General features: G+C 49.5%; 1 protein-coding gene across 6 annotated transcripts in view; it reads right to left on the reverse strand.

The window, feature by feature from the left end:
* Positions 1–18,623, reverse strand: part of COL23A1 (collagen type XXIII alpha 1 chain) — a 311,296-nt gene extending 292,673 nt beyond the window's left edge. For all 6 annotated transcript variants that reach the window (XM_045069295.1, XM_045069300.1, XM_045069299.1 and 3 more), the window contains exon 1: positions 18,203–18,623. In XM_045069295.1, the coding sequence (XP_044925230.1) occupies positions 18,203–18,487 (285 nt within the window). In that variant the 5' untranslated portion in view covers positions 18,488–18,623. The remainder of the gene's footprint in view (positions 1–18,202) is intronic.
* Positions 18,624–20,932: the final 2,309 nt, after the last annotated feature.

The following is a 20,932-nucleotide window of genomic DNA, read 5'->3' on the forward strand; positions in this document are numbered from 1 at the left end:
TATTTTCTATAACACATCTATTTTTTGCATTGACGTGAAATTCACACAGCATAAAATTAAAGTGAACAATGTGGAAGTGAACGGTTGGTGGCAAGTGCAACCACCCCTTTATCTAGCTCCCTCTTTCTAGTTCCAAAACATTCATAACTCCAAAAGGAAATCCTGTGCCCGCTAAGCAGCTGCTCCCTGTTCCTCCCTCCTCTGAGCCTGTGGCAGCTGCCGATCTTTCTGTCTCTACGCAGTCACGTATTCTGGAACTGAATGACATAATATATGACATTTTGTATCCGGTTTCTTTCACTTAGCATAATGTTCTTGAGATCCATACTCTGTAGCAATGAATCAGCTTCATTCCCTTTTATGGCTGAGTAATATTGCACTGGGTGTCTATACCACAACTGGTTTATCCATTCATCTGTTAATGAACTTTTGGGCTGTGAACTGTTCAGCGGTGAACATGAAGGTATGTATTTGTTGGAGTACCTGTTTTTAATTCTCCTGGATATATACCTAGAATCGAATTGCTGGGTCATATGGTAAGGCCATATATTGTGTTTTGATTGCTTACCAAACTTCTCCACAATGGTGGAATCATTTTATATTCCCACCAACAATGTATGAAGGTTCCAGTTTCTCTCCATCTTCATCAACAGATCCTAGTGTGTGTTGAGTGGTATTTCACTGCAATTTGATCTGCATGTCCCTAATGACTAATGATGTTGAGCATCTTTTCATCTGCTTGCTGATCATTTGCATGTCTTGTTTAAAGACATGTCTGTTCACGTCCTTTGCCCATTTTTAAATAGGGTTGTCTTTTTGATGTTGAGCTATAAGAGTTCTTTACATTTTTCTGGATACTACATCTTTATCAGATATATGATTTGCAAATATTTTCTCATATGATGTATCTATTATTAATCAGAATCCTAACCATCTCCAACCAAGACACAATTTGGGTGTATTAAAATCATCTTAAAAACTGGAGGTGGAAAATAAAAAATGGAGGTGGTGGGAATGGACCCGCGACTTCATGCTGGTCCTCACGTTACTCTCTGTTGAGATCTTGCTAGATCAATAGTGGGATATTGTTACTAAGGAATTGGACCTGGTCCTTTTTAGTTAATAGTAATTGTATTAGTTTTTAATTGCTGCATAACAAATTGCCACAAAATCAGCAGCTTCAAACAACAGCTATTTACTAGCGTTTCTGCAGTCGAAGGTCTGGACACAAGATAGTCTGGTTCTCTGCTCGTGGTTTCCTGAGGCTGAAATCAATGCATCAGCTGTGTGTTTCCTTCTGCACTCCTGAGTCCTCTTTCAAGCCCATGTGGTTCCTTGTGGTCTGTGAGCCCCATTCGCTTGGTGGCTGCTGGCCAGGGGCAGCTCTCAGTGTCTACAGACTACGCACAACTCCTTGACATGTGGTCCCCTCCACACACCCTCTCATGCTTCAGATCCCTCTGACTCCAGGAGGGGCCCAGTGCCTTCTAAGGACTCACCTGCTTATGTCAGGCCTACCAAGGATAAACGTTATAATGAACTCAGTCAACTGACTGCTAACTCAGTCCCGGGAGTGATCCTATCATGATCACAGGTGCTGCCAACGCTGAAGGGGAGTACAAACTATGTACACGAAGAGTGGGAATCCTGAAGGTTGTCTTAGAACTCTACCTGCTTGAGTAAGGTATCATAGTTAATAGTAATATGAGTGTGCTATGGTTATGTACATATGTAAGCATATTTTCCTATAAATCTAAAATTACCCCCCCCAAATTTTTAAAGCCACATCATGGATTTCTACTTTCAGGCAAGATACAGTAGCATAACTATATTATCCTCCTGCATAAAATAGCACCATCAAAACAAAACAAAACAAAACAAAACAAAAAAATAACGAAAAAATCTGCAAATAAAACATAGGAAACACAGGTTTTGAAGACACTGATACCAAGCAGGAAAGGAGAGTGATCTCAGACAGAGAACAAGGGCTCCAGCTTCCTGCCTGGGGAGAGTTTCCAGGCTGCAACACAGGGAGAGAAAACAGACATGGAGCCTGGCAGCCTTCTGAAGTTGGAGAGAGGAAGATGGAATGTCCATGATCGCCAAACTATGGAAAGAGCCCCGCTGTCCATTGACAGATGAATGGATAAAGACGATGTGGTGTGTATATATACAATGGAATATTACACAGCCATCAAAAAATGAAATCTTGGGGCGCCTGGGTGGCTAAGTGGGTTAAGCCGCTGCCTTTGGCTCAGGTCATGATCTCAGGGTCCTGGGATCGAGTCCCGCATCGGGCTCTCTGCTTGGCAGGGAGCCTGCTTCCCTCTCTCTCTCTCTCTCTCTGTCTGCCTCTCCATCTACTTGTGATTTCTCTCTGTCAAATAAATAAATAAAATCTTAAAAAAAAAAATGAAATCTTACCACTTGCAACAACATGGATGGAACTAGAGGATATTACGCCAAGTGAAATAAGTCAACCAGAGGAAGACAATTATCATATGACTGCATTCATAAGAAACAAAAGGACCCTGGGATCATGACCTAGGGGAAGGGAAGGAAAAGAACCTAAGACAAAATCATAGAGGGAGACAAACCATAAGAGACTCTTAACTCTGGGAAACAAACTGAGGGTTGCTGGAGGGGAGGTGGGTGGGGGGATGGAGTAACTGAGTGACAGGCATTGAGGAGGGCACGTGATGGAAGGAGCACCAGGTGTTCTATGCAAATGATGAATCACTGACCTCTCCCTCTGAAACTAATACTACACTCTGCGTTAATTAATTGAATTTATATAAAATAATTTTTTTAAAAAAAGAGATGGACCTAGGAGTCCAGAGATGCCAGAGAGTTGGGGCTGCAGAGCAGAGGACCCAAGAGAACCAGAGATCTGGGAGGGTTTTTCGCAGGTGTTCCCTGGGGCCCTTATCAGTATATGCAGGAGGCAATGATTTGAGGCCAGGGGGAGAACCACCCAAAAGAACACCAGGAATAGCACCTAGCTCTTACACAGACTAGGAAGGGTGCCCATTCCCCCAGCCAGTCAGTCATTCACAGTCACAAATCAGAGTAGAGCACCAAAAGAAGGGTCTTGCCCCTGAGATAGGGGAGTAATCAGTCCTAGGCTACACACGGCTCTGGTCCCAGCTAATGGATCCTAAAATCAGGACCCAAAGGATCTATTTCTAAACTGTAACCCAACGAGCTCACAAAAATTTACAGAAATACAAAAATATCAGGGGCGCCTGGGTAGCTCAGTTGTTAAGCATCTGCCTTCAGCTCAGGTCATATCCCAGGTCCTGCGATCAAGACCCCCATCAGGCTCCCTGCTCAGCAGGAGGCCTGCTTCTCCCTCTCCCACTCCCCCTGCTTGTGTTCCCTCTCTCGCTGTCTCTCTCTGTCAAATAAATAAATAAAATCTTAAAAAAAAAAAGAAAATACAAAAATATTCAACACCAAATGAGGTAAAATTCATAACCTCTGGCGTCTGATAAGAAATTACCAGTGGGGTGAGGGGGCATCTAGGTGGCTCAGTTGGTTAAGCAACTGCCTTCAGCTCAGGTCATGATCCCAGGGTCCTGGGATCGAGCCCCTCATTGGGCTCCCTGCTCAGAGGGGAGCCTGCTTCTCCCTCTCTTTCTGTTGCTCCCCCTGCTTGTGCTCTCTTTCTCTCTGTGTCAAATAAATAAATAAAATCTTAGAAAGAAAGGAAGGAAAGAAGGAATTACCAGCAGGAAAACAGCTCTCATAATGAGCAGAAAAATCAGTGAGCTGAAACAGACCCACAACTCTCACATTAGAATTAGCCCCCGTAGACTGTAAAACAAGGCTTGTGACCACAAGGCACACATTCAGGGAGTTCAGCAGAGGTGTCAAAGATTTTAATACCTACACTGAGATTCTAGAGTGAGAAAACAGGACAGAGGGGATTGATGGCAAGATTAGACATCGCAGAAGAGAAGATTAGTGAACCTGAAGACAGCAGCAAAAATTATCCAAAATGAACACAGAGAGAAAAAAATGAAGAAAAAAAAAAAGAAGGGCATCAGTGAACTTTGGGTCTTCAAGTGCACAGATAAGCAGAGTCCCCAAATTGAGGGGGAGATAGAGAGAAAGAACAGCAAAAAATATTTGAAGCAGTGAGGGCCAGAATATTGTTCAAAGTTTGATGAAAAGTATAAACCCTTGGATCTTGAGATCCAAGAATCTCAGGGAAACTCAAACACCATAAACATGACAAAAATCACACCAAGGCAATTCCTTCAAACCAGTGATCAAGGGAAAATGTTAAAAGCAGCCAGAAAGGGCGCCTGGGTGGCTCAGTGGGTTAAGCCGCTGCCTTCGGCTCAAGTCATGATCTCAGGGTCCTGGGATCGAGTCCCACATCGGGCTCTCCGCTCAGCAGGGAGCCTGCTTCCTCCTCTCTCTCTCTGCTTGCCTCTCTGCCTACTTGTGATCTCTCTCTGTCAAATAAATAAATAAATAAAATCTTTAAAAAAAAAAAAAAAGCAGCCAGAAGGAAAAGGATGCATTACGTGGATAGATAGAACTCTTGTTCCATTTATGCTGCTGGTGGGAATGTAAAATGATACAATGGCTTTGCCCAACAGCTAGGCAGCTTCTTGTCAAGTCCATCATACACCTGTCAGACAATCAACCATTTCATTCCAAGGTCATTATAACCAAGAGACATGGAAGCATGTGTCCACACAAAGACTTGGACACAAATGTTAACAGCAGCTTTATTTGTAATGGCCCCAAGCTGGAAACAACCCAAATCTCCACTGAGGGGATACACAAAGGACGGCCTCTCTGTATAATGAAATAGCACTTGGTAAGCAGGGGTAAGGAAAAAGAATGAACTAATAATATATACAAAAATATCAACGCACCTCTTTTTTTTTTTAAATGCTAATTTTTTTTTTTTAAAGATTTTATTTATTTATTTGTCAGAGAGAGAGCGAGCACAGGCAGACAGAGTGGAAGGCAGAGTCAGAGAGAGAAGCAGGCTCCCTGCAGAGCAAGGAGCCCAATGTGGGACTCGATCCCAGGACGCTGGGATCATGACCTGAGCCGAAGGCAGCTGCTCAACCAACTGAGCCACCCAGGCGTCCCATCAACGCACCTCTTAATAATTATACTGAGTGAAGGAAACCAGACAACCTACCCCTTGAAAAAAAAAGCATAATTCTGTATCATTATTTATATATATATATGTATATTTATATGTGTGTATATATATATATATATATTTCCTTTAAAAAAAAAGATGAAATCAAGAGTGAAAGAAATCAGCCACACCTGGGTGGCAGGTGGGAAGGGACAGAGTTCAAGGTGGGCAGGCAATGCTTTTGAGGGTGGTGCAGATATTCTCTATCTTAACTGCAGAGATGGGTTCACATCTGCACACATATGGCCACAAGGTCTCAAATCGTAATTTGAAAATATCTGGAGTCCATTATATGTACCTTAAAAAATGATAAATGATTTAAAAAAAAACAAACACTTTGTCTCTGGCTCCCACAGGCTTGGCCACCACCACCATCCCCCTGCCCTGGGGTAGGGGAGCAGGTGTCCTGGGGTCAGAAGGCATCACTTCACCTCATTGGGCTTGGGGGTTCCACCTTGGTGCAAGGTAAACCCCGGCAGAGTCAAGGGAAGACAGTTGGCAAGAAAGAGCACCTAGCCCAACCCCAGTGTTTGGCAAGAAGCTTAGAGATGCTTCTCTAAGGAACGTGGGGTTTCGTCAGTGAGTCCCATGGCAAGCTGAGCGACTTCCCAACCACACGGCACCCATTTCCTTAGACATCCCTGCTTAGTCCTGAAACACAGTGGTATGCTTTGAAACATTCAGTGGGCAAACAAGATGCAATTCTTCAGCAATCCTTAATTCGTGTTCCCATTTCTTTTTTTTTTTTTTTAAGATTTTATTTATTTGACAGAGAGAAATTGCTAGTAGGCAGAGAGGCAGGCAGAGAGAGAGAGGGGAGGAAGCAGGCTCCCTGTGGAGCAGAGAGCTGGACGTGGAGCTCGATCCCAGGACCCTGGGATCATGACCCAAGCCGAAGGCAGAGGCTTTAACCCACTGAGCCACCCAGGCGCCCCTCATGTTCCCATTTCTTTTTTTCTTTTTTTTAAAGATTTTATTTATTTATTTGACAGACAGAGATCACAAGCAGGCAGAAAGGCAGGCAGAGAGAGAGAGAGGGAAGCAGGCTTCCTGTGGAGCAGGGAGCCCGATGCGGGGCTCGATCCCAGGACCCCGAGACCACGACCCAAGCCAAAGGCAGCAGCCCAAACCACTGAGCCACCCAGGTGCCCCCCCATTTCTTTATTAAAGATTTTATTTGTCAGAGAGAGCAAGAGCCCGAGCACCAGCAGGGGGAACAGCAGGCAGAAGAAGCAGACTCCCCACTGAGCAGGGAGCCCCATGAGGGACTAGATCCCATGACCCTGGGATCCTGACCTGAGCCGAGACAGACGCCCAACTGACTGAGCCACCCAGTTATGATTTTTCCAAGACACACATCCCTTCCTGTCAGATTCCACTTTCAAAGATTCACCGCACCAGGCTGATGGAACTAAATAACTATCCACGGCCCTGGATGGGTAGTGGACAGTCTCCACCATGGCTTTCTAGAGGCTGAGGGAGCCCTCAGGCTGCTGCCCACCCCAAGGGCAGGGCCTCCAAAGCCATCTCACACCCCAGCCCGGCTTCTCCCACCACCGCTGTCACCAAGCCAGGCCAATCACAATGCCGACACCGAGGTGGCCTGCTTCCCCTGAGCCCGGCCTCTTGGTCGCATCCACGGGGAACACCTGCGGTTTCTCCTGGCCTGTCATCTGATTCAACAACATCTCAGGCCGCCTCACGGTCCCCCAGAGTCCTTATGTTGAGGTGCTAAGCCCCGTACCTCAGAGTGTAACTGTATTTGGAGACCTGGCCTTTTAAAGAAGTGATTATGTGAAAAGGAGGTCAACTGAGGTGTGGCTGATGTCCTTCTAGAAGAGGAGATTAGGGCACAGACACACAGAAGAAAGACCAGGAGAGAGGACAAGGGGAGGGCACGCTCAGATGCAAGCCAAGGAGAGGCCTCCGTGGAAACCCACCCAGCTGACACCCTGACCTCTGGCTTCCAGACTCTACTTCTGTTGTTTACGGCCCCCTGCCTGTGGTATTCTCTTAAGGCTGCCTGAGCAGATGAAGACAGATGGGGTCTCCCCAATATGCTACCCACCTGCTATGGGGACAGATGGCTGGGGACATGGTGGGGAGGCTAAAAGGACACGGACGCCTGGTCTGGGAGCCGAGAGGCCAGAGGCCATGGGAGGCACTGAGGGAGGATGGGGAGTAAGGGGACATTGAGGCTATTTGGGAAGATGAACAAGAAGGATGCAGGGCAGCTGGGTCTGCCAGAGAGACCCAGCATTTCCAGAAGGGCCAGGTGCTAAAGAAGGGGCCAGGAGAAAGCCCAGGAAGGAATCGTCCCAGGACCACCTGCCTGGGATGAGGCATCTTTCTCTCTCCAGCTCACCCCATTAGAAGCCCTGGGTGTGAGACCTGCTATGGCGGGGTGGGGGGGCAAGGAGCCACTTGAGGGCTCACTCATTGTCCTGGGAAGTGAGTGTCACTTCATCCTCAGGGAAACAGAGCAAAGCAGACACAGTCACCTTCTTTGCAGAGGAGGAAGTAGGTGCTTGGGTCCCCAGCCACTGCAGCCGGCTGGAGGCAGCTCAGACCCAGACCCACATGTCGCTGCTCTGCCACCCAGGACAGGAGCTCAGAGGGCCCAGTGGAACAGGCTTTCAGGAGGACCCAAGTGGAACAAGCTCTGTGGCACATACCTGCACAGACACGCCCATGTGCACGCAAGCACACACACTCACATGCATCTATGTGTGCATCCACATGTATGCACACTCGCGTGCATCTGTATGCACACTCACATGTGTGTACACTCCACACGCATACATGCATCTATATGCACACACTCACACACAGGCAAACTCATGCATATATCTCTGCACACACTCACGTACATGCACACTCATTCGTGCGTCTCTACACGGTGTGCGTGTACACACTCACACACATGCACACTCATTCACGAGTATGCACACACTCACGTGTGCACACACATCTATATGCACACGTTCACGTGCGTGCACACGCACACACATGCACCTCTATGCAAACTCATGTGTGCACACACACACACTATATGCACACGTTCACACTTGTGCACACTCACATGCACACTCATTCGTGCATCTCTATGTGCACGCTCATGTGCATGAACACACATGCACTGATTCATGCATCTCTGTGCACACACACGCACATTCATGCATATCTATGTGCACACTCACATGCATGCACACACACTCACACACAAGCACACTTGCTCTCACGTGCATACACACCAGCTACACACACTCTCATGCCCTCCAGACCTCACAGCAGCTCACCCTCACACACAGGCCATACACCCCAGTCCCATGGCCACATGAACTTGCCCTTCATTTTATTGCAGACACCATAGGACTGAAAAGACGGGGCGAACAGCAACGGAAAGAGCACCGTTACATCAATGGACAGACTGCGTTTCTGCGTGTGTGAAGATCCTCCTGGGAGGCCCAAAGCTGGATAGGTTTTATTTAAACTGTCTCCTTAAAACCCCAGAAATCACTGTAATTGCTTTATGACTTGTTTCACAACGCAAAGTTGGAGGCAAAGTCCATTTTAGAAGCTGAAACTACCCATTTTGAAAGCACTTACTCCCCCCACCCCGATTTTGCGGCTACATCAAAAAAATAAAGATTTTCTCATTTACTGATGTGACTTGAAGCAGATGTGTGTGAGGCCTCTAATCCATCAGGTTAATCATGAGCATTTGGGGGGTGTTTGTGCCATGTTGCGTAACCGCGGGAACAGACTTATTATTTAAAGTGAATTTATTAGGTGTTTGGATGCCCTTTTGCAATGAAAAATCCATCTAATAATTTTCATGAATAATTAGGTTTTTATTTTGGTCATAAACATGAATGTGTGCGCACGCGTGTGTGTGTGTTTAAACGAAAAATTTCATTCCACTTAAACAAGAAACCAGGGAGGAAAAAAATGGACTTAGGAAGCCAATTCGTTGCCTGGTTTTCCTCGGTGACCAAGCATTCCGCTTCCCGTCACTGACGCAGACACCAGACCTAGGTTAATACCTTTTCCATTTCTGTGTGGCCTCCAGAGGCTGGTGGAATCCCAGTGTTAAAGGGACCATGGGGCCTCTTCTCCAACTGGCAGACAGACATGCATACTCCTTCTGGATCCAGGCAAAAGAAGCCTTCCGCTAGGAATAGCCATGCACAGGCCATGTGCGACGTCTGGGGCACTTTGGGCATATCAGCTTGTTTAATCCCCACAGAAACCTCATGAGGCAAGTATTATAAACCCCATTTAACAGCCGGGCAAGGGCACCTGGTGGGGTGGGGAGCCCGTGCTCAGTCGGGGAGCGTCTGATTCTTGGTTTTGGCTCAGGTCCTGATCTCGGGGTCCTGGGATGGAGCCCCGTGTCAAGCTCTGTGCTCAGTGCAGTCTACTTGTCCCCCTTCCTCTCTCAAAGAAATAAATAAAATATTTAAAACAACAACAACAACAACAACAACAAAACAAAAACAGATGGGCAAAACAGAGGTTTGGAAAAGCAGTCATTGATCCCAAGTGACTCAGCAGGGAAATGGCAGAGCTGGGTTATGAACACAGGTCTGCTTAAAGGGAAAGCGCTCCCCGCCCCCTACACGTCTGCCCCCTGCGGAAAATGCCCACACTGGCAGAAAAGGCTGCTACTGCACCACACATGATGATGGCTTCCCAGGAGAGTCTATCCTGAGGCTGAGGAAAAGTGCTCAGGACCAGGAGTCAGGTCACAGGTTCAGATAATCGCTCCCACCTAGGGCCAGTCGAGGTCCCCGCAGCAAAGATGCAGCCCACCTGCTGGGAGATTGGGGGGTGGGGTGGGAGGCTGGGGTGGGGCCGCAAAGTCCACACAAACCCTTTTGCCCAGATGTGTACTGAGAGAGGCCCTCAGTCTCCGCCGTGCAGCCGTCCTTGGACACCTGAAGCATAGGGACAGGCCTCCCTTGAAAACTACATCTGCCAATGTGGTTTTTATTTCTCCCAAGGATTCTCACCCCATCCTGGTCTTGAAATCTGTTTCCGGGATGTTTTCTGAGGACCTGTGTCAACAATTAAAGATGAATCCTGACCCTACACGTGGGGACAACAGAATGGGGAGGAGTCGGAGGTTGTGTGTGGCCTCCAGAGGGCACTCCCAGAGGCAAATTACACTTGCTCACAGAGTCTGAAACAGGCGCACAGTGGATGGCGAGGCCTGGCACTTCCCAAAAAGCTACTCTGGAAAAGGGCTGCCCCCAAACCTAAACGGGGGCCTGATTCAGAGCTGGGTGGTCGGTTTTTCTAGATCACGTTTTAAGGCTTTCTTATTAATTGCCCTTCGCTTTCGACAACAACAAAAAATCCAAAGGAAATTCAAAATCCAACCAAAAGACAGAAAGGATCCACAATCCCCGTCATAAAACCTGACCTCACGAGGGTAGAGTCTGGGAATACCACAGGTGGATAAGCGAGCCTGGCCGGGGCAAACCAAGCAAACCAGGATATTCTAAAATTTACGAAACAAAAAATGAAGCCCCAAAGATACTCCTTTTTAGGCAGTTAACTTACATCCTAGAGAATAACAGGAGGAAGACACTTGCCCGGGGAAGCCATTGACCATTTTTGGTGCCGACAACAATGAGGAAGCCTAGATTCTTCAAGGACCAAAAGACGCAGATTCCATTGGTGGGATCAGATGCATTTGTGAAACATGACCATAAAGGTTGGGTAGCACCTGGAAAAATGTTTTTGACATAAGGTCGGAATGCACACAAGCAAGATATCCATGGTTAGCTCTGGGGTTAGCACTGGGTAAGTGTAACTCTGTCCCAGGATTGGGGATTGGATGGGATGATGCAAAATGTTAAATAGTCCTTAGGCTGGTGGGGTTATCAATAACAATCATGTGAAAGCAACATACACTTCAGGTTTTTTGTTGTTGTTGTTTTTTATTTTTTTTTAAAGATTTTATTTATTTATTTGACAGACAGATCACAAGTAGGCAGAGAGGCAGGCAGAGAGAGAGAGAGAGAGGGAAGCAGGCTCCCCGCTGAGCAGAGAGCCCGATGCGGGACTCGATCCCAGGACCCTGGGATCATGACCTGAGCCGAAGGCAGCGGCTTAACCCACTGAGCCACCCAGGCGCCCCTGTTGTTGTTGTTTTAAAGGAAAGGCGGAAAGGGAAGGGTAGCCAAAATGGCAGGCTGTTGGCCAACACTGGGTCTAACATCCTGGATATGGAGGTGGCCACAGTTCAGCAGTAGGGGCAGCTGGACAGTCGGTGGGCGCGCAGCGAAGGGCAAAAACGGAATGGTCTACACCTGCCTTGCAAAGAGCAGGTTTGGAAGGACGCCATTTTCTAGCAACACTTCCCAAAGCCTCATGGTGGGGGGAGAGAATTAATTAGTGGGAAAGGAGAAACGGGGAGAAATCTGGAAGAGAAGACAGCGTCTCTGAAGGTGTAGGATTGCATCAAAACCCTGTAGGGCCCTGAAGCTGAAGGGCAGGGGTTCTACAGCGCAGAGCTCCGCCCTGTGTTGAAACCTAATGCTCTGGGGCGCCTGGGTGGCTCAGTGGGTTAAGCCGCTGCCTTCAGCTCAGGTCATGATGTCAGAGTCCTGGGATCGAGTCCCACATCGGGCTCTCTGCTCAGCAGGGAGCCTGCTTCCCTCTCTCTCTCTCTGCCAGCCTCTCTACCTACTTGTGATCTCTCTCTGTCAAATAAATAAATAAAATCTTTAAAAAAAAAAAAAAAAAAGAAACCTAATGCTCAGTGTGATGGTACTAGCAGGTGGGACCTTTGGGAGGCGATGACGACACGAGGGAGGAGCCTCATGATGGGATTAATGGATTATTAAAAAGACCTCAGGGAGTCTTCTACCACGTGAGGACGCAGTGCAGCCGGCCTTCTGTGAACGAGGCAGTGGGCGTGGCCAGGGAGGGGCACTCACGCACCAGACCCCGAATCTGCTAACACCTTGATCTTGTATTTCCAGCCTCCAGAACTATGAGAAATAAACATTTGTTTTCAAAATAAATGGCTATGCCATTTTGTCAGAGTAGCTCAGTCTGAGACGGTGACCTATGACCCCCCTGTCCAGACCACTTCTTCTTCCAAGCAATCCCACAAAATCGCCAAGACACACGGTGCCAGGCAAAGCTGTGGCAACCTCCTAGCAGATGAAGTCCCTTTTCCTTTACATTTTCTTTCTTTCTTTTTTTTTTTTTTTTTTTAAGAAATAGGCTCCACACCCAACAGGGAGCCCTCTGAAGGGCTGGAACTCACAACCCTGAGATCAAGATCTGAGCTGAGATTCAGAGTCCAACACTTTGTCAACCGAGCCACCCAGGTGCCCTGACTAATTCCCTTTCTAATTTAAGCCAGTCTGAGTGGAGGTCCGGTCACATTGCTGTTTTTTATGTGCAAGAGTCCAGGGATGTGTAGAAAGTCTGAATCTAATGGATATTAGGCTCCTGAAGGGAAAGGGGACATCAAGCTCTGGGACCACGGCTGTAACTGAGCAAATTCTGGAAGGGAATCTGGGGGCCACGGTGACATTGGGCTCCTGAGAAATGCCCCGCACACCCACGGCTGGGGGTCAGGGAAGACGAAGAAGAAGGCTGTCTGTGACACATCTAACAGGTACAGGTATGAGTCTGAGTGCAGCGATCTCCTTGTCCTTGTGGCCAAGCCAGCTCCTCCAGCCTCACTAGCCTCCTCTACCTACTGCTGGGTGATATAGGTGTTCCCATCCACCCAGTCACTGTGGGGTTAGAACAGCACCCACTGAAGGGTTACAGACCACGAACTGCCAAGAATGGGGTTGTGCCAGAGAGAATCCCTAAACACACCAACCTTGCCCTTGACTCTGGCTGGGGGCAGAGCTGGAGACAGGACCCCACAGGAAACAGAAATCTTGTGGCTGAGGAGTGTTCCCAAAGGGGCTGTGGGTATGAAAATGGTGGTAAGCCAGTGGATGACCACCTCCTCCCACCCCTGCACACCCCACCCTCTTCTGGGGTCACCTTCTACAGCACCCACCTAACTGGGTTGGTTGCTCCCCAAAACATTCCCAGTACTCCTTCCTAACAAAGCCCCATTCTCTTCCAGTGGCAACGTGCCCAGCCTTGGGGGGAGGAATCATGATCTGTCCAAGCCTCCCGTGGCAACCCCATTACCCTTGCCAGTGACAGGATGATGGCAATCATGGGCACTGGCTCCGGTCAGTGGCCATACGGGGAGTCTTTTGAGAGGTGCTGGGAACCTCCCCCCTTCCCCAACTCAAACAAAAGAGAAAGCCTATTGACAAGAGGTCTTTTTTTCCTGCCCCTCTCCCTTCTACCTTGGTTACTCTTGCGAGAAGATGTGAGCTCGGAGCTGCAGCAGCCATCTTGGAACCATGAGGAAAAGCCAAGGGAATGGCAGGCACGGATTGGGTCCCCACTGGTAGTGGAATCACTGAACTAACTCAGAACTGTCGACTAACTTCCAGGCTCCAGCGGTCATGCAAGATGATGCAACGACTATATTGTGGGAGGCACCACGCTCAGCCACTCTGCCACTCGCCATCAAAAGCGCACTTAGTGACCAACACCTTCCTCTATATTATTGTATTTGCTTGTCCCCACATAGGTAGTTTTGAGCTGCCCCTTAGGAAGTTGACGAGGTCAGGTGACCCACCTCGTAAATGGTAGAACCCAAGCCCTCTACAAGCTGGGATAAATTCATTCAGTTTTCGGACTATCCAAGCTCCAGAGCCATGCCTCAAGCCTTCGAAACCGGTATGTAAAGATCCGATCCAAACATTTCCAAAATACATTTGTGAAAGAAATGCCCTGACTGTTGGCTCATTCTTTTTTTTTTTTTAAGATTTTTTTTTTAAGATTATTTATTTATTTATTTGACAGAGAGAGAGATCACAAATAGGCAGAGAGGCAGGCAGAGAGAGAGAGGAGGAAGCAGGCTCACTGCTGAGCAGAGAGCCCAATGCGGGACTCGATCCCAGGATCTTGAGATCATGACCTGAGCCGAAGGCAGCGGCTTAACCCACTGAGCCACCCAGACACCCTGGCGTTGGCTCATTCTAAACATGCTATTTTTTTAAGGTTCATTTATTTGAGAGAGAAAAGAGAAGATGAGTGGGGATGGGGGCGCACAGTGGGAGAGGGACGAGCCGACTCTGTGCTCAGCGTGGAGACCAACGTGGGGCCCGATCTCACAACCCCGAGATCAGGAACTGGGCCGAAACCACGAGGCAGACGCTCAGGGGACTGAGCCATCCAGACACCGCTATGTTTTAGTACTCTGGTTTCTCTTCAGATAGCATAAATCTTTCACCTTTTCCTAAACATGTTGCTACTTTATAAACTCTCCCAAATGGCTCCTCCCCCCACCAAACACACACACACACACACACACACACACACACACACACACGGAGAAGGAAAGAGCAAAGGGAGAAAATGAGCATGCCAGGAAGTCACCGGAAAAGAACTTTTTGGTCTGGGAGCCAGGAAATGTCAAGGAAACAAATGTGGCTACGACTGACCCTCCCATCTCCTGCTGTGCCAGTGGGATTCAAAACTGGTTCTTTATTAACGCGTTCACCGTAGAGTGGTTCTGACATGTGGCAGGCCGCTGCAGAGGCCGAAAAAGCTGCATGTGATTCTGGGTTTTACGGTAATTTAACCAATACATATAGTAGTCGATGGTAGGGGCGGAAATTCTTGTTTTCAAACTGATTGGTCTGGACAATGGAAGACCAAGAGCCAACAATAAATCCATTGTAAGCTGGAAATGCTCTCCTCTGAATACGGCTAAATATTTCTTTAATCCTTGCATTAAATTTGTTACTGGAGTACGAAAGCTATTTTATTTACTCTAAAAATTTAAGCTGGTGTAATACTGTAATTATAGGTATAATGAGTGGGGGGGTGATGACTCCGGGAACCTATTTAAGGCACTTTAAAAACATAACATCAGAGGCCTGCTGTGCATTTATATTTTGGGGTCATAAGGAAGATATTATCATTGATGATTTTTTTATATTCCGCAAACCGTTTCTTTCATTTTTGGATCATGGGAAGGGTCTTTAATAGTCCCCCAGTTAGCATGAATATTCCTTTTTTGTAGCTTGTCTATCTACATTATCAGGCACATCAGCCAGTCCCCCAAAAAAGTTATGTCATAGTTCTGTTCCCAAGGGAACAAAGACATCGGGTCCCCTATTAACAGTGGCTTTTGTTGGCTTATTTTTGTAATTTTTTTTTCCTGACATTAAAGTTGTGTGTGGTTGGCAAGGATTTCTCTTCCTCAGTTTGGATGTGGTTTCTGCCTCTGAAACTCTGAAAACAAGCTTGTTGATAAAGGACAAGCTGCAGGCATAACTACTTCAGCAACAGACTCCAAAGAGGCTTCGCTGGAAACAAATCGGAACTGAAAGCCATGTTCAAGTTCAAATGTTCTTCCCTTCAGAGATTTTCAGCTCAGTATTAATTTGTCCTTCCTATATAACCGTTCAAGAAAAGTGTCTTTACAGGGGCGCCTGGGTGGCTCAGTGGGTTAAGCCGCTGACTTCGGCTCAGGTCATGATCTCAGGGTCATGGAATCGAGTCCCGCATCGGGCTCTCTGCTCAGCAGGGAGCCTGCTTCCTCCTCTCTCTGCCTGCCTCTCTGCCTACTTGTGATCTCTCTCTGTAAAATAAATAAATAAAATCTTTAAAAAAAAAAAAAGGAAAGAAAGAAAAGTGTCTTTACATCTATTTAAAGTCAATTACCGGGGCACCTGGGTGGCTCAGTCGGTTAAGCACTGTCTTTGGCTCAGGTCCTGGGCTTGAGTTCCACGCCTCCTACACACACCCCCCTCCCCCTGGCCTCATCTGTGCCAGGGGGCTTACATGTCCCATCCAGTGACACTGGTGTAGAACAGCTTGTTGCAGGAACAGACTGGTGCCCTGGGAGAGAGATGCCTTCTCACAGGGGTCCCCAAATAGCCAGAAGCTCAACTCCAAGTGCACTGAGCCATGGCATCTCTGATTCTCCATCCTCCAATCTGTGCATCAAGCGCATCTGCTCTTCAACTAACTAAACCCAACTAAGCCAAGTTTAGTTACCTAGAAATACAGCCTGCCCACTGAAAGTCCTGAGCTCACACTAGCCTGCGGGATGCCCTGCGGGATGAATTTCAAGTGGAAATCCCTAGATGTGAAATTTGCCCTTTGCCTTTCTAACCGAGAGCAGAGAAACTGGGACAGAGACGGAGAGACATGAAGTCTCACCCAGGTGGTATCAGTGCCACCGGAGGGGGACAAGAATGAAGCCCCTGCAGTCTCTCCCCTCCGATCCTTAATCCTCAAGATCCAGGGCTTGGGGAAGCCACCCTTTTCAGCAGTGGTTGCTTTGCCAGGACATCAGCCCCGTTCCCACCACCATTAACCTGGACACAATTTGCAGGTTCCTTGTAAAAAGGTTGTACCGGGATTTCTGATGGACTCAGTCTGGGCTTGCGGTTTATTTTTACTAAGAGGGGTCTCCTCTTGGAAAGAACGGCTCTGGTTATTGCACTAACAGATAGAAATGTTCCTGGGCCTCCATAAATCAACTCAACACCCTGGTCTCTAGGGACTTGCCAAAAAAGATAATGGCCTGCAATTATAGAAGCCTCAGCACCAGTCACCAGTGGGACTCCGGGGAGACTTCCGAAGTCTGGGGCACTTTCAAGACGAAAAGAAGGAAATCGACCCAAGAACCAGCAATTCTGCCCCCAGAGCATGCTGCTGGAAGAGAGGTAACACTGGCTTCAATTAAACTCATAAGAAATAAGTACCTGGGACTAGAAGGTGTGGTGCAATCTTCTCCCATTTCCCCCCAAATCCCAAATGCACTCAACCATGGATACACATGGGATGCATGAGTAAAGATCACAGCTCGCACAGTTGAGGGGAATGGCCAGTAACAGGCCAGGCCTATCTTTCTCTCCTCTATCTTGAAACCCTAGGGCTTTCCCCCACTACAACTGAGGGTGCGCCCCTAGGCAGTCTACTGGGGATCTGCTTTTCCCAGGAGGAAGGGGGTGGTTCAGGCAAGGGAGGTGAGCACAACCAGGAGACCCCCTGGCCAGTTCACCCGCCTGTCTCGGTTCTCTGGGGAGGGGCACTGCCGCACAAAACGTGGAGGTTTTCACGAACATGATGGATGGATGAGGGTTTTGAGGTTCTAAGTGTGGCGTCTGCTTTGAAGACACACGGCAAGCGATCTTAGGACTCATGTCACAGTGTCCTCTATGACACTTCCAACAAGTCCAAGAAAATTCAGATATATCTGCACCGTTTGGAAGCCAGAATCGTGTTGTTGTTGGTGGTGGTTTTTTTCTTCCCCTCATTCTACCAGGTTTCGTTGGCACTGGGTGGGCACTCAGCTCTAAGAGCTTCAGAACACCGCATCTCTAGGATGGAGGGGCTCGGAACCCTTTCTGGAGGGAGGTGGGCAGGGAAGGTGGGGCTGGCTATAACCCTCTAAGGGCCCAGCCTCGGCTTCCCTCCGCCGTGGCCGCCGGCCTGCTCGGGAGCCCGCTCTTCTCCAGGTACACCAGCACGGGGAACAGTGGCTGCCAGGCTCCCGGTGACGAGTCACCCGACACTTCCCACACGAGCCAGGCACATTAGTCCAACACCGCGAGGCCAAGCGCTCAGCGCCGGCGGGAGGCGACCGGTCAGAGCGCGCACCCCGGTGGAGACTCGACCCCAAGTCTGGCACAATATCTAAGCCCGCAGGCACTCTCCTCCGTCTCCCTCCCCGCGGCTCGTTCCCGAAGCCGCCCGTCCAGTTCGCGTTTCCCGCGGCCGCTGCGCCCGCGACCGCGCGCGACCCCGCGGCTGGAGCGGAGACGCCAGGACCCCCTCGGGCACCGGCCCCCGCAGCCTCCCGCCGCCGCGCAGGCCCCGGGTGGACCGGCGACCCCTCCTCAGGGGGACGGCCGCCCAGCCCGCGCCCAGCCGCTGTCCCCGGCCGCCCTCGCGCCCCGCGCCCCTCACCTCGCGCAGCAGGCGCTCCAGGTGCGGCTCGGCCCAGGCGGCCAGGGCGCTCGGCGACCCCGCGCGCCGCAGCAGCTCCCGCTCCTCCTCGAGCGCCGCCACCCGGCCCTGCAGAGCGGCCGCCTGGGCGCCCAGCAGCAGGCAGGCGGCAGCAGAGCCCACGGAGAGCAGCAGGCACACAGCGCTCACCGCCCAGGCCCCGGCTGCCGTCGCGGGACGCCCCACGCCGCCGCCCGCCGGGCCGTCCTTCCGCGCGTCGCCGCCGGCGCGCTGGCCCGAGCTCATGGCGCGCGGGTCGCGCGTGGGTCTCCGAGCGGGCTGTGCGAGGGAGCCGCGGGCGCAGGCGGGAGAGCCCGAGGCACGAGGTCGGCCGGGCGCGGGGCTTGGCCTCGGGGCAGTAGCGGAGCACGGCGCACGCCCCCCTCTCCGCCGCCAGCTCTCCACAGCGGCCACTTTGGGCAGTTTCCTCTATGCAAATAGACCCTGCCAGAAAAGGAGCCGGGACCCACCCAGGGGAGGAGCGGCCCGGCCGGCCCCGCGCGGCGAGGGGCGGGGGAGGGACGGGAGCCGGCTCCTCCGAGCCCCCACCCACCGCGCGCGCCCGGCGGACCCCTGGCGCGGCGCGGACCTCCTCCTCACCTGTCCCGGGGGTCGGGCTGCACCCCGCTGCCGGACGCGCACCTCCGCGGCTCCCCAGGCCCGGGTGCCCCGCGATCCCGAGAGGACTACAGTGCGTCCTCTCCTCTCCTCGCCGAGAAGACACGGCGTCTTCTGCAGCCCACCTCTGGCTGGAGCATCATCCGTGCCTGGGGGAAATGCCCCTAAACTTGTGAATTAACCTTTCTGACACCTTTTTTTTAAAAGTTGAGAACTTCGAACCCCGTGGAAAACTTAGTGGGTCCGGCCTGGATGGTGCCTTGGCGCCGCTCGGTGGCCGAAAGCGATCTTTGCGCACTCGCGCCTGGAGACGCGGTTGGGTTTGTGATCTCACCAAGCAGAATCTCAGCGCTCTCACCATTTATTAGGTGCCAGACATGGGGTGCTGGGAGCAGAAATTGTTAAGACCTCGCCGCTGACCTAGAGAGGGTTTTCGTTTGAGAAAATCGAGACTATCACGCATGGAAAAGATGGGGGGAAAGAGCTCCAACTTTTGTTCAGGTGATGCCTTCATTCCGTTGTGGAAGCACCGCTTGGCCCAAAATAATAATCCAGTAGCAACTCACTGAGCTATCCCGCGGTCCTGCTGCAGACTTAGATAGGAAGGTCTAAATGAGAACTAATAAGCCCTTAGTCTTTTTAAGAAAGGGAAGAAAGGCTGCAAGTCAGGCGGGGTCTCTGCCTGGTCACACATTCCTATCAAGTGTACTCATATCCGAAAATGGGTCTCACTATTATGCTTCCAGTATCGTTGGTAATACTCAAAGAAAATCACGCACTGCTGGCTTGGAACTTTGTGATTTGGGCAATTCCACAACCATTCATTCATTCATTCATTCATTTAAGAAAAAGACCTGTTATATCTTCCCCTTGCTCTCTGGGTGTCTGGGGATTATTCATGTCAGTGGCTAGATTAGTCATCTCTGAAAACTGTTGAGGACGTCCAGCTGGCATGTCCCTCCTTATTCCCTTAATTCAGAGGGTGAAAACCACCTCTGAGACTGGGATAAAACAGAAGTGATTGGCATCTTACTACCTCTACAACTTTGTAGCCATGACCTTCCTTCGGTAAATGAGGCTCATGTAGATCTTGGGGCTATGCTAAAATCCCGTGTGTGCCCAATAAATAGGCTGAAGAGCACTCCCTAAGCAAACTAGATTGTCTACTCAGAAAGAGGCCAACACCAGATTATAAGTCTACCCACACATAGGCTAGTTGCCCATCACCTATGTTAACATTACTGTCTGTCCTCATGTTTGTAGCAGTGTTATCTACAATAGCCAAATGATGGAGGCAGCCCAAGTGTCCCCCGACTGTTGAATGGATAAGGAAGAGGTAGTATATCTATACAATGGACTATTACTTAGCCACCAAAAAGAATGAAACCTTGCCATTTGCAATGATTTGGAGGGAGCTAGAGAGTATTACGCTGAGTGAAATAAGTTGGTCAGAGAAAGACAAAGACATCTGATTTCACTCACATGTGGAATTTAAGAAATAACACAAATGATGACAGGGGAGAAAGAGAGAGAGAGAGAAACTGAGAAACAGAGCAAACTGATGGTTGCCAGCGGGGAGGTGGGTAGGGGGACGGGGGAAACAGGGGACGAGAGTAAAGGGGGAGGTTGTCATGATGAACACGGCGATGTAGGGAAGTGTTGAATCTCTATACGGTACACCTGAAGCTAATATAAAAATGTATATTAATAACTGTAATTTAAATGAAAACCTAAAAAAAAAAAAAAAAAAAAGCCAAGCTCATTGATCTGCTAGGCCCTTGCCCTGGCCTACTACCTCACTATCTGGAATGCTCTGCTCTCAGATCTTTGAACAGCAAGTTCTTCTTCAGGTTCTCAAATCTCTCCGGCCCCGAAGGACCTTGCAGGACCCCCACCCTAAGGTAGCTGCACCCACAGCACCCCTCCGAAGGATTACTGGAGGGATCAGACCCCTTATTGCTGTTTGAAGTTACCTTTCCGTTAGCAAGACCTTTGTCTTGCTGACCACTGTTTTCTCAAAAAACAGAACAGGATCTGACACATGGCTAATGCTCGGTAAATATTTGTCAAATG

The sequence above is a fragment of the Mustela putorius genome, unplaced genomic scaffold (assembly GCF_011764305.1).
Source record: "Mustela putorius furo isolate JIRA1106 unplaced genomic scaffold, ASM1176430v1.1 tig00003923_pilon_pilon_pilon, whole genome shotgun sequence".
Classification (NCBI taxonomy): domain Eukaryota; kingdom Metazoa; phylum Chordata; class Mammalia; order Carnivora; family Mustelidae; genus Mustela; species Mustela putorius.